The sequence below is a fragment of the Vicia villosa genome, unplaced genomic scaffold, assembly GCF_029867415.1.
Source record: "Vicia villosa cultivar HV-30 ecotype Madison, WI unplaced genomic scaffold, Vvil1.0 ctg.001450F_1_1, whole genome shotgun sequence".
NCBI lineage: Eukaryota > Viridiplantae > Streptophyta > Magnoliopsida > Fabales > Fabaceae > Vicia > Vicia villosa.
The window spans coordinates 321748-335832 of NW_026705621.1; the positions used below are offsets into that span (position 1 = coordinate 321748).

General features: G+C 32.1%; 1 protein-coding gene and 1 long non-coding RNA gene across 3 annotated transcripts; one reads left to right on the plus strand and one right to left on the minus strand.

Annotated features, from left to right (window-relative positions):
* Window positions 1-519: 519 nt before the first annotated feature.
* LOC131635234 (uncharacterized) lies at window positions 520-4296 on the minus strand. 2 transcript variants are annotated; one of them, XR_009293760.1, is made up of 3 exons: window positions 2488-4296; window positions 2317-2363; window positions 520-2093 (listed from the first exon to the last, which is right to left on the minus strand). It is a non-coding gene; the product is annotated as an uncharacterized LOC131635234 (long non-coding RNA). The 2 variants fall into 2 exon arrangements; XR_009293761.1 differs by having other exon boundaries at window positions 2571-4295.
* LOC131635233 (uncharacterized) lies at window positions 4244-13094 on the plus strand. Its single transcript, XM_058905838.1, has 3 exons — window positions 4244-4740; window positions 6782-8126; window positions 12610-13094. Exon 2 carries the CDS (start codon window positions 7412-7414, stop codon window positions 8123-8125), a length of 714 nt encoding a protein of 237 aa, XP_058761821.1. The 5' UTR covers window positions 4244-4740; window positions 6782-7411; the 3' UTR covers window position 8126; window positions 12610-13094.
* The last annotated feature ends 991 nt before the right edge of the window (window positions 13095-14085 follow it).

A 14085-nucleotide genomic window follows, 5' to 3' on the forward strand; every position in this document is an offset into this window, starting at 1 on the left:
TGTATTTTTATTAGATTGATGTAATTTTATTTTTATTATGTTTGACACTATTTGTAAGATTTATAAGATGTTTTCTTTTTGTTTACTATACCATTACATTTACATTACACTACTATGATATACTATGGAAAAATCATGATTCTTAAGTGTTTCAAGCAAATGAATACACCATTAGAAGTAGAATTTCACCACGAGTTCGATTCTATAAAAAGTTTTAAAAATATATAAGTAATTCTTCTGTAGGTACAACTACGTAATACTCTTTTTTAACACGTTCCGATAGACATACCTACAGAATAATTATTGAACAGAAATTCATTGTATTTTCCCACCGTTTATTATGGTGTTTTACGCTTCCGTAGATGCATTTACGAAAAAAAACAAATTTTAAAAAAAAAGTATTTTCGTATATACATCTAAACAACAGAAAGCTTAAATAAAAATTCGACAAGTGACTGACGGAATCTTGTGGTGCATTGAGTCATTAAGAAATCTTATTTATTTTTGAGCTTTCCAAGAATTATGTTTTTTTTTCTTCTCAAAAGGCATCTTTAACTTGTAAAATTTGTGGAAAGTCGAATTAGAATATTGAGGTTGGCTCAACCCTTACTATGTTAAATACATACTTTATTTCTGATCAAAAGTCTGATTTCTAATTCAATGATATTTTAAACAATGGACATATTTATTTATTTTTTAAAATTGTTTAAATCAGGAATAGTGAACGAGCAATATAAAGTAACTAGTCAGAGACCTGTGCTGTCTCCTGGGTGCACTATTTGTGGTGTAGTATTTTATGAACAATACGAAAAATGTGAAGTAAAGAAGTTTAACCAAATTGCATATATCAAATGGAAATTAACCATTTAAATTTTTTTTACTAATAAAATATTATAATAAGATAGTAGTAGTATAAAAATTAGGTTCTAAGTTAAAATAATGATCCACAAAAAAAAGTTTAAGATAAGTCAACACGGATAAGTTTATTCATATCTTAGATCATTTCGATAAGGTTTTATTGTTGTTAATATAATTGTTATTATAAAATAATTTTAACTGAAAATATTTAAAAAATAAATATGTAATAAATCGCCAACATGATAAATTCAATATGTCTAATAAATAAAAATATTTATAAGTATTTTGTTGATTTTATTGAAAACGGTATTGTGGTGATAGTGACCCGGTAATGTGGTGATATTGACCCGTAAAAATAGTAAATTTCAGTGATAAAATTTCCAAGAGTTAAACCTTATTCTCATCAATAGATATAAACCCTCGTGTACTGATGTGATCATTAAATATTGTTTTCAACATGATATATTAAACTTTAATAGAATTATTAGTGCCAACAAAAATAACAAAAAGAATTTGAGAAAAAAAATAATTTAAAATTTGTTAAACATTCAATTTGTTTATAAAATTATAAATGTTTTTATAGCTATTACTTGGAATATCCTATAGGACAGTATTTAATACTTTTTCACAAATGAAAACATCGGCTCAAATTAATGAGCTGAATAAATCATGACAAAAGCATATAAAATGTCTAAGTATCTTACACTATCAATGACTCATAAAAAATTGCAGTTTATTATGATGTAGTGATGATGTAGTCATCTTGATGGCTTATCACAACTTATGCATTATATGATAACATTTGTCTAGTATACCAGATCAACTTATCTGAGGTTAGAAGGCAAATTGAAGGTTAGATACCAAGTCAAGTGGTCTATCGAAAAGAAAAATTGGTATAGTTACAAAAGAACAATTCTATTTAAATTTTAAAATACATGATGCAGTTGTTTGTAGACATTTTAAAACATGGTTTACTCAAATCATTGCTAGTGCTTACATAAAATATAGAATGATGTGTATAGTACATAATAGACCATAAACCTAAGGCCAAACAACCATACATCTAAGTATTTTGCAAAACACACATGCAGGTTGAGTCATGAATGGTTGCAAGGAACAACAGAAGGGCTTGAAGGCTTAATATCTACCATTCTAATAATTGTCTACATATAAGCTATGTGTAGTAAGAGAAGTTCCATGCAAGATTTACTCCAATCTTACTTAACCTTCAGCAGCTGATAGTAAAAATTTACAAACAGACCCATGTAACAAAAATTCAAAGTAGTTATAAGATAGCAAGAAACATGTTTTATCGAGAAAAAATATATTATTTAAAGGAAACAAAGGATGCAAGTAAATTAATAAGAATGTATTGTCCATAGCATAAACAGTAATGAAAAGGAGGACAATTGTTGTTCGATTTAGTATTAAACACAACTGTATTAATTTTCAACTTACAATTTCGCAGCCTGCCCGCCCTTTCCAATTGCAACAACAAAGTACCTCTAAAACAATTGCAAATACAAACAGATCAGTACAAAAATAATCACACGTAACTTCAAAAAAATTATTAGTAGGTCGGGAAACAATGAAAAGTCTAGATACTTTTATCAAATAAAGTAGACTCACATAAGAGACACCATAAGGTTCAACAATGTACAATTGTGGTCCATCTCTGTTATAACCACCTACAAGACAAAAGGTTTACTAACCTGAGCCACCAATATAATGTACAAAGGTGCGCATAGCTAGCCACGCGATCAACAAGCTCCTTAATAGTAATTGGGTCACCGTACACACTGAATAAATATATCCCAGAATAAACACTTTTTGTTTTCAAAACTTACAATCAAACAATTAAGAAAACCTTATAATTATGATATTTACTTCAAGTTACACAAAATAGTATGACAAAACTATAATAACTCAACAATAGATGTAAATCATGAAGTTTGAAAATGACTTAGTTACTACATTGTCTCTTGCTTTGGTCGTCAATCATCAAGCAGTGGTTTGTGAATACTCTAAATACAAAAAGATCTTTAAATGGTTACAACTTAAACATGCAACTAAAATTAATAGAAAAATTAAACATGCTCATTAAATAATCCACCTATTTCAAGTTTCAAAAACTTTCACCTCCATTTCGAGTTATCTAATTCTTTCATTCCGTAAAAGGCAATGATGCCTGAGACTTAAGTATAAGAATCATGTGAAATGAGTGTGGCTTCCACCAGGAGCTCTATTTCAATCCAGTGCAAAATAGCAGCTAACAATTCGACGTTTTAGAATGGTGATTAGCATCTATTAAAAGTTTGAAAACTCAAAAGTGAAAGCAATGTATTAGCCAACATACACACTAATACATCACAATAGACTTAAATTTTGGAGAAGGCTAACACAGACAGCTCAATCATTGGAGGCAAAGAGTTCAATTATTGTTGGAAGAATCTATAGATTATATATTGAAATTGAAAACCAATACATGAGATCCGAGCCATTCAGCTTCAAATTTAAATTCCAAATCAAAATAACAAAATATATTGAATTTGCAATTAAATTGTGTTTTTATTAACATAATTCAACGAATCGACATGCAAAATCACAATCCTGTTGTTGGATCCGAGCCATATCAGCAGGAGACATGCGACTCATTTGTTCGTGAGCGATTCTGATCAAATCAGGATCCATCATACCATTAAACATTTTCGATAATTCGCAATAGAATTGAAACAATGAATAACAGTGGATCAGAATTGCTCAGGAACTTTGAAACAAATGACATATGTTTAAAAGTGCCTATTGCAAACACAGTGTAGGTGCTTCAACCTTCTGTTCTTGGTGGATCTCATAAACTGTCACCATTTTCTTTCTTTCATTCTAAATTTGGCAGGGATGAAGAAAATGTGAGTACTAATAGGTTATATCTACCAAAGATTTTCAAATAACAGTAGTAGAATACCCTCTATCTACTCTAGTTCAATACATGTTCAATTATAGTTTTTCAGCCCAATACAACTTTAACACAAAACCTGCACCGTATCAATTATCCAACAGCCACACCATGAACCATAACAAATACCTGCATTCAGTCCAATAAAATTAAAGAAAAACCAGCTGTCAGATTAAAAAACACGGCAAATGAGCAAACAAATTTTGAGGAATAAACCTGTCAGGTTGGTACTTGGTACCATCTTATATATTGACAAATTATATTCTCTGAAACATACCAGCCAAGGAAAAACACCAGGCAACTCAGTGGCTGATTGGATGCCTCTGCTTCCAAAGGCAAATCCCATTTGGCCTTTTTGTGAATCATTATTGTTACATTACTATTTAATTGATCCTTCAAGGCATACAAACTGTAACAGCCCGAATTTAATTAACTGACTAATTAAATTAAATAAGGATTTATTTACTTAATTTGGAAGAAGTTTGATAATTAATTGGATCGTCCGTATTATTGAGAAACATGTTCGGATTATTAAGTGAAGTTGGAATTTATTCGGTTAATCGAAGAATTAATAAAGTGGAATATGCTGAGAAATAATATTAGAAATAATATTATTATTGTATTTTTATTTAATTGGGATAAATTCGGATTTAATTGGATTAATCGGAAAAATAATATTAAGGGTAATAATATTATTTGTTGGAGCATAATTATTTATTTGAACTACTCTATTTCATCAATTGGGCCTATTTATTGGAGTGATAAGCAATTAGGGGGTGTTATTAATTTTAAAGCCCAATATAACAAATAAATATAGTAAGAGAGGAAGTAAGGGGTAGAAGCATCATTTTCATTTTCTGGTTTTCAAGATTAGAAGTGGAGGAGAGGAACAAGAAGAGGAGCTAGGGTTTTGAAGGAGAAATCAAGAGGTAAGGGGGAGAATACCTAATCATTATGGGTTAGTATATGGGGAATAATGGGTAGATTGACATGTTAAGATTTATTGGTTTTAATTCATGAAAATACTATGGTGATAACTTAATTAGTTAAAGCTGGAAATTGATTCCTTTTGGTGTGAAATACTCCATGAGAGACGGCACTGTTGCCGTGTTGATACAGAGCGTGCCCTGTTCCTATTAGCTTATTTTTTTTTTTACAATTAATATAGCAGCCATGTGTGGTACTACTTGATAAACATATAATATATATTTCGGTACATGCCTGTCCATTTCATGCTCTATATTATACTTATTATTATTAATGCTGCTATTAATTTAATATTGGTCAAGGAAACCGTGTATCAACCACACTTTTGTTTGAATAGAAACCGCTACTGTTAACTTACTTGGCCAAATAGAAAACAAAATGAAAACGTGAAGTTCAATACACTTATTTGATAGGACTCACCACTGTAGCTCTACTTTGGCCATAAAGAAATCTATAACTCCTTGGTGATTACACTAGAAGCGTGGCCACTTCTTTTCCTCTAATTCACACGCTACTGTAGCAGTTCTTTGGCTAAAATGGGAAAGTGAATCAAACACCATTTAGTGATGGAATGTCATGTGTTTAGCTTTTGATTCAAATAATAAAAAGATATGAACTACCACATAGAAATACATGGTAAATATATATATATATATATATATATATATATATATATATATATATAATGAGGATAATATAAATGATGTTTAATCATAATAATAACCAGTACTTAATTAATAGAACATAGAAAACAGTAGCAGCAGTATTTGGTTAGCAATGAAATCACTTGAATTGGTAATAGTAGTAGTTATAATGAAATGCAAACAGTCTTGTTTGACCGAATAGCCGAATTAAGCGGTATAATTAGTTGTCCGGAATTTGATGAAAATTTATGTGGTAGCTAAGTTTAATTAATAGATTAACATGATAGTGTTATTTGTTGAAATGATGATGTTTTACGAACCGACCGAAATTGGGTAAATTTGAATATTTCTTATATCAAATATTGGTTTTGAAATGGAAAATAATCGAGTAAATTGAAAATTATGTAAAATAATTATTAATTAGTTAATTTAATTAATAGTTGAATTTAGAAATATAGCTAGATAATAAAAATACTAATGTCTTGTTGGTTTAATATGAAAGTGAGTAAACCATATGAAATTGACAAATAGTGGGTTAGCATATGATAGTGTTAATTAATAGTGTTGATTGAAATATTGGATTGGAATTGTGTGTTGATTATTATACGTGAATAATGCTTATGTGATGAGAATGTTGTGTACAATATTGTGGAATAATTCATTGGGTGAATTATTGTGATATGCTAAATATTAAGATGGTAGAGATGATCTTAATTGCATACGTTTGATTAACATTGTACATACATTCATATCATGGATGCCTTGAAACAAAGGTGGTTTGCTTTGAAACATAAGCGAGGCTTAGATTCTAAAGTGAATCGGAAGCGGTAAACTATATGTTTACGTTTGGTGGGCTTTGGTCTTGTCCGGATCGGAAGCGTGGCTTGGATTCTAGATATTGAATCGGAAAGCGGTGAAACTTTGGGTTCACAATTCGGTACCACATGCATAGAGTCACATATCTTGCATTGAGTCACATTAAAATTATGCGATAATTGAGTATGTGAAGTCGATGTAGTTGTGATATGTGTATGAGTTTGATAATTGAAACGAGTGAAGTTTGAATATATATTTGATAAAATATGTGAATATGTGATAAATATGATTGTGTACTTAATTGAGAATATAATAGTAGAATTGAAATATTATACTATTCAGGTTGTTGTATACTCGATAACATGTGAAATAATGGGTTGATTACTATTATCTACATGGTTATACATAGTATGATTAATTACTTGAAGTGTTGAGCTAACCATTGTATTCCGTTATACTTTCTTCATAATGGTTCGTATTCTCACCCTTCTGTTTTAATGTTGCCTCGTTTGGCGACATGCAGGTTTGACGATTAGTAGCTGGCGTGTGATCTAGTCGGAGTTTCTTCCGAGTTGCTTGGTAATTAAGTAGCGAGTCAATGCTCTGGTCATGTAACACTGGGTAGCTTAGACGTTGAACTCATTTCCTGTATGCTCATGTATTTTGTTATAACTTGTGAACTTATTTGTTGATTACTTGTCATTTTGAGAAGCTTTAAGCCAAATATTATGATTATGGTTATCTTATGAGTTATTTATGGAGATATGATCATGGTATGGGACATGTATCATTTATATGAAACACATGAGTATTATTTTCCGCTGTTAATGCATATTTTGGATGAATTATGATTATATGTAAGGTGTTATTTGAAATGACCAGGTGTATTGTATATTGTGGATAAATGCTGTCGTTTTTAAAAGCTTTTCAGTTTTTGAAAACATCGATGTGACGCCCTTTGAGTTATATGCATGCTTATTCTCTGATTATATGCTTATTATTTTATGGGGTAAATAGGGGTGTTACATTAGTGGTATCAGAGCACGGTCGACCAGTTGGTCAAGGTTATTAATGTCTTTTATCCTGTTGTAATTGATTCGTGTATCTGACACGATCGATACTGTTTTGTCTGGTTGTTTGGTTGTTTAGGACGATGGCTACGGGAAGGAATGTTGACATTAATGTTGAGGCAATGATGAGGTGGACTGGTGCGATTGGACAAGCGCCGCAAGAGAATGTCGGTTATGGAGGAAAGGATGAGTTCCGTGCTTTTGGAGACTTTCAAAGGTGTAACCCACCGATCTTTGAAGGAAGGTATGGACCGGAGAAAGCGCACGCATGGATGAGAGAAATTGAGAAGATCTTTCAAGTCGTGAGTTGTACTAATGTACAGAAGGTACAGTTTGGTACTCACATGCTGACAAAAGAGGCTGACGTTTGGTGGAGTAATACTGTGCGGAGATTTGAAATAGAAGGTATTGAAGTTACTTGGACTCTTTTCCGTGATGCATTTTTTGGAAACTATTTTCCAGAAGATGTGCGTGGAAAGAAAGAAGTGGGGTTTCTACAGCTGAAACGAGGGGGAGAACAGTTCCGTGAGAAATCGTATGATGACATGAGGGAACAATCTGGTCTTAGAAATAAGCCAAGTGGGGGAGGAGCTTCTACTCGGATTAAGTGCTACAGGTGTGGCGAGACGGGTCACAAAACTGTTGATTGTGGAGTTGGCTCGAGTAGGATTTGCTATAGTTGTGGTGAGCAAGGACACAATTGTGCCATGTGCGATAAGCCAAAGAAGAAGCAAGCGAAAGGAAAAGTGTCTGCGTTGTCTGGTGCTGAGACTAATACTAAGGATAAGTTAATCTGAGGTACGTGCTTTATTATTGATAATGGTGCAACGCATTATTTTATTCTTTGGATTATGCTATAAAATTGGATCATGTTTTATCTGTTATGCATGGAAGTGTAGTTATTGATACAACTGTTGTGGCTTTGTTCTACTTCTTTTGGCATGTTTGAATTATCCGTTAAGCATCTTTGGTAGAGATTTTGAGAATTGATTTAGGTTGTTTTCCGTTAGACCAAGTGGATGAATTTTGGTATGAATTGTTTGGAGTTGAATCAAGTAATTATAACTTTAAGGGAGATTTAGGATCTCGGTGTTGTATGTGACTTCAAGTGCAAGTTTTGAAGGAACACTATTATAGTTTAGTAACGGTAGTTTATGTTTCATTATGATTGTCGACTGTCTATTGACAAATTGAGGACGTGATCACCCTTAATCTATTGTTGATAAGAGGCGATATCGTATTGAACGAGATAGACTTGCCTTACTAACTTAGTGACGTGTAAAGCAACTAAGGAGGAATTGGAGAGTAGATTTGAGGAATTGTTTGAGAAGAGGTTCATTATCTGAGTGTATAGTCGTAGAGTTACCCTGTTCGTCGAGTAAGAAGAAAGAAGGTTCTATGAGGTAATGTTTCTTGAGGATATTTGATTCTAAGAGCGACGATGATCATGTTGAACATTTAAGGATTGTGTTATCGGTGCTGAAAGAGAAGGTTATGTAAAGCTTTCTGAATGTGAGTTTTGGTTGGAAGAAGTGAATTTTCTTGGATATGAGATTTCGAGTTGAGGTGTGTTGATGCAGATATCGATAAGTGGTAGCTTATGCTTCAAGGTAACTTAAAGTACATAAGAGGAATTATTCAATGTATGTATTGGAGTTGTTTGCCCTTGTGTTTGTTTTGGAATGTAAGAGAAATTGTTTGTGTGAATCAAGGTTTGATGTGTTGAGTGATCACAAGAGTTGAATATGAGGTTAACAAGACGATTAGAATTTCGAAGGATTTTAATCTTTGGTTTGAATTACCATCCTGGAAAAGTGAAGGTTGTGGCCGATGCATTGAGTAGGAAATAATTTTATAAGTTATGTTGAGGATTCAAGAATTAGAAATCGTTGGAACGACTTAGAGGGTTGAGTTTGGTTGTGAAGCGACGTCTTTGTGTGTTAAGTTGGTATGTTGAAGCCTACTTGGAATATTTTGACAAGATTTGAGAAGGTTAGAAATTGGATTTTTCAATTGGATGATAAGATGATATCGATTAATCAAGTAAAAAGTAGTAACTTTTGGATTGTCGAGAATGGTGTCATGAGATGTTGTGATCGAGTTTGTAATTCCTGATGGTTTGAATTCGGACAAAGAGAATCTTGGATGAGGAACATCATAATGATTTGAGTATTAATCATGGTGTTGATGATGTATCGAGATTTGAGGAAATGTAAAGTGGTAAAGTATGAAGAGGGATATACTGGAATCGTGTATTTGAGTTGGACATGTCAGAAATCGTTTAGTTGGTGCAACAATTATTCTATTCGAGCGGAAGTGAGATAGTATCTCTATGAATTTTGTTTCGGGTTGCTGAGAACATCGAGTAATTGTGAAGTGAGTTGGGTCAGTGTGGATAGTTGGCGAAATGTGCTCGTTTTATTCCGATAAAGATGGATTATTCGATGAAGAGACTCACTAAGTTGTGCATCGAAAAGATTGTGTATTTGCATGATATCTTCTTCAGATATTGGAATGACATCTTTTGAAGCTTTGTGCAGTCGTAAGTGTAGAATCTTTTGTATCGGTATGAATAGAGAGAGAGAGAGAGAGAGAGAGAGAGAGAGAGAGGGTGTGGATGTGGTTTTGGTGTTGAGATGGTTGCGTCGACGGAATTTTCGAGGATGAAAATATTTTTAAGTGGGGGAGAGTTGTAACAGCCCGAATTTAATTAACTGACTAATTAAATTAAATAAGGATTTATTTACTTAATTTGGAAGAAGTTTGATAATTAATTGGATCGTCCGTATTATTGAGAAACATGTTCGGATTATTAAGTGAAGTTGGAATTTATTCGGTTAATCGAAGAATTAATAAAGTGGAATATGCTGAGAAATAATATTAGAAATAATATTATTATTGTATTTTTATTTAATTGGGATAAATTCGGATTTAATTGGATTAATCGGAAAAATAATATTAAGGGTAATAATATTATTTGTTGGAGCATAATTATTTATTTGAACTACTCTATTTCATCAATTGGGCCTATTTATTGGAGTGATAAGCAATTAGGGGGTGTTATTAATTTTAAAGCCCAATATAACAAATAAATATAGTAAGAGAGGAAGTAAGGGGTAGAAGCATCATTTTCATTTTCTGGTTTTCAAGATTAGAAGTGGAGGAGAGGAACAAGAAGAGGAGCTAGGGTTTTGAAGGAGAAATCAAGAGGTAAGGGGGAGAATACCTAATCATTATGGGTTAGTATATGGGGAATAATGGGTAGATTGACATGTTAAGATTTATTGGTTTTAATTCATGAAAATACTATGGTGATAACTTAATTAGTTAAAGCTGGAAATTGATTCCTTTTGGTGTGAAATACTCCATGAGAGACGGCACTGTTGCCGTGTTGATACAGAGCGTGCCCTGTTCCTATTAGCTTATTTTTTTTTTTACAATTAATATAGCAGCCATGTGTGGTACTACTTGATAAACATATAATATATATTTCGGTACATGCCTGTCCATTTCATGCTCTATATTATACTTATTATTATTAATGCTGCTATTAATTTAATATTGGTCAAGGAAACCGTGTATCAACCACACTTTTGTTTGAATAGAAACCGCTACTGTTAACTTACTTGGCCAAATAGAAAACAAAATGAAAACGTGAAGTTCAATACACTTATTTGATAGGACTCGCCACTGTAGCTCTACTTTGGCCATAAAGAAATCTATAACTCCTTGGTGATTACACTAGAAGCGTGGCCACTTCTTTTCCTCTAATTCACACGCTACTGTAGCAGTTCTTTGGCTAAAATGGGAAAGTGAATCAAACACCATTTAGTGATGGAATGTCATGTGTTTAGCTTTTGATTCAAATAATAAAAAGATATGAACTACCACATAGAAATACATGGTAAATATATATATATATATATATATATATATATATATATATATATATATATATATATATATATATATATATATATATAATGAGGATAATATAAATGATGTTTAATCATAATAATAACCAGTACTTAATTAATAGAACATAGAAAACAGTAGCAGCAGTATTTGGTTAGCAATGAAATCACTTGAATTGGTAATAGTAGTAGTTATAATGAAATGCAAACAGTCTTGTTTGACCGAATAGCCGAATTAAGCGGTATAATTAGTTGTCCGGAATTTGATGAAAATTTATGTGGTAGCTAAGTTTAATTAATAGATTAACATGATAGTGTTATTTGTTGAAATGATGATGTTTTACGAACCGACCGAAATTGGGTAAATTTGAATATTTCTTATATCAAATATTGGTTTTGAAATGGAAAATAATCGAGTAAATTGAAAATTATGTAAAATAATTATTAATTAGTTAATTTAATTAATAGTTGAATTTAGAAATATAGCTAGATAATAAAAATACTAATGTCTTGTTGGTTTAATATGAAAGTGAGTAAACCATATGAAATTGACAAATAGTGGGTTAGCATATGATAGTGTTAATTAATAGTGTTGATTGAAATATTGGATTGGAATTGTGTGTTGATTATTATACGTGAATAATGCTTATGTGATGAGAATGTTGTGTACAATATTGTGGAATAATTCATTGGGTGAATTATTGTGATATGCTAAATATTAAGATGGTAGAGATGATCTTAATTGCATACGTTTGATTAACATTGTACATACATTCATATCATGGATGCCTTGAAACAAAGGTGGTTTGCTTTGAAACATAAGCGAGGCTTAGATTCTAAAGTGAATCGGAAGCGGTAAACTATATGTTTACGTTTGGTGGGCTTTGGTCTTGTCCGGATCGGAAGCGTGGCTTGGATTCTAGATATTGAATCGGAAAGCGGTGAAACTTTGGGTTCACAATTCGGTACCACATGCATAGAGTCACATATCTTGCATTGAGTCACATTAAAATTATGCGATAATTGAGTATGTGAAGTCGATGTAGTTGTGATATGTGTATGAGTTTGATAATTGAAACGAGTGAAGTTTGAATATATATTTGATAAAATGTGTGAATATGTGATAAATATGATTGTGTACTTAATTGAGAATATAATAGTAGAATTGAAATATTATACTATTCAGGTTGTTGTATACTCGATAACATGTGAAATAATGGGTTGATTACTATTATCTACATGGTTATACATAGTATGATTAATTACTTGAAGTGTTGAGCTAACCATTGTATTCCGTTATACTTTCTTCATAATGGTTCGTATTCTCACCCTTCTGTTTTAATGTTGCCTCGTTTGGCGACATGCAGGTTTGACGATTAGTAGCTGGCGTGTGATCTAGTCGGAGTTTCTTCCGAGTTGCTTGGTAATTAAGTAGCGAGTCAATGCTCTGGTCATGTAACACTGGGTAGCTTAGACGTTGAACTCATTTCCTGTATGCTCATGTATTTTGTTATAACTTGTGAACTTATTTGTTGATTACTTGTCATTTTGAGAAGCTTTAAGCCAAATATTATGATTATGATTATGGTTATCTTATGAGTTATTTATGGAGATATGATCATGGTATGGGACATGTATCATTTATATGAAACACATGAGTATTATTTTCCGCTGTTAATGCATATTTTGGATGAATTATGATTATATGTAAGGTGTTATTTGAAATGACCAGGTGTATTGTATATTGTGGATAAATGCTGTCGTTTTTAAAAGCTTTTCAGTTTTTGAAAACATCGATGTGACGCCCTTTGAGTTATATGCATGCTTATTCTCTGATTATATGCTTATTATTTTATGGGGTAAATAGGGGTGTTACACAAACTACATCAAACTTAAAGCAAGTGTACTTCATTGAGAACTGTACTACACATTAAAACAAAATGTACAGATAGTAGAGTTTCAAGTTCACCTTGCTTATACAACTTAAGTGTATTTTTAAGGGAAGGGCACATGTAATCTGTTACAGTACATCGAAAGAGTTTCAGAAATTCAAACGAATGATATACACAAATGCCCAAGGTTATATAGCATAATTATTTTGTCAAGAAAGTAACCATATCTAAAGGAAAATTACCTGTCTGGCTGTTAGGGGCTTACCCCAAGAAACTCGGATCACTTATTGACCTATTATCTTTCCCCGCATCTTCTGAATGGCTTCTTCAGCAGATGCTCTGCAGACATTAGACATTCAAAAGGTTAAATGATTCATCACATAATAGACATCATTTAACATCCACACACCAAATATAATTAACATGTTCAAGACAAATCACAAAAAGACATTATGCCACATTCAAGTTCAGTCGTAACCAAGCTTCATTGACCTACTGCCTTGCAACTGACTTGGTCTTAACAACTAATACCTAACTGTTTCAAACTCACTTTAACAGTTGTGCTAACCTGCTAGCTAACACCAAAGGAAGTTTCAGTACCAGCAGCGAACATGTCCTACAAACGAAGCTAGGCTGAAAAAGTATCTAATCAGTATCACAACTCAAATCAACTAAAAAATTACATTAACCTAGGCAGTGTACAACTCAAATCAACTATAAAAACAAAAAATCGAAACCAGAAAGTCATTAAACTCAATCGATTTAGCAGCAGAGTTATCAAAAGGGAATGACCCAAAGGCAAGTGCGCAAAGAAATCAAAACCTGAAGAAACTAAAACAAAAAAGTCATTAAGAAAATTCATTCAAAGCAAAAATTACCTCGAAGAATCACCAACAATTCAAATCGAAAGGGTGTCATCTAGTATCCAAAACATGTTAATGTCATCTAGTA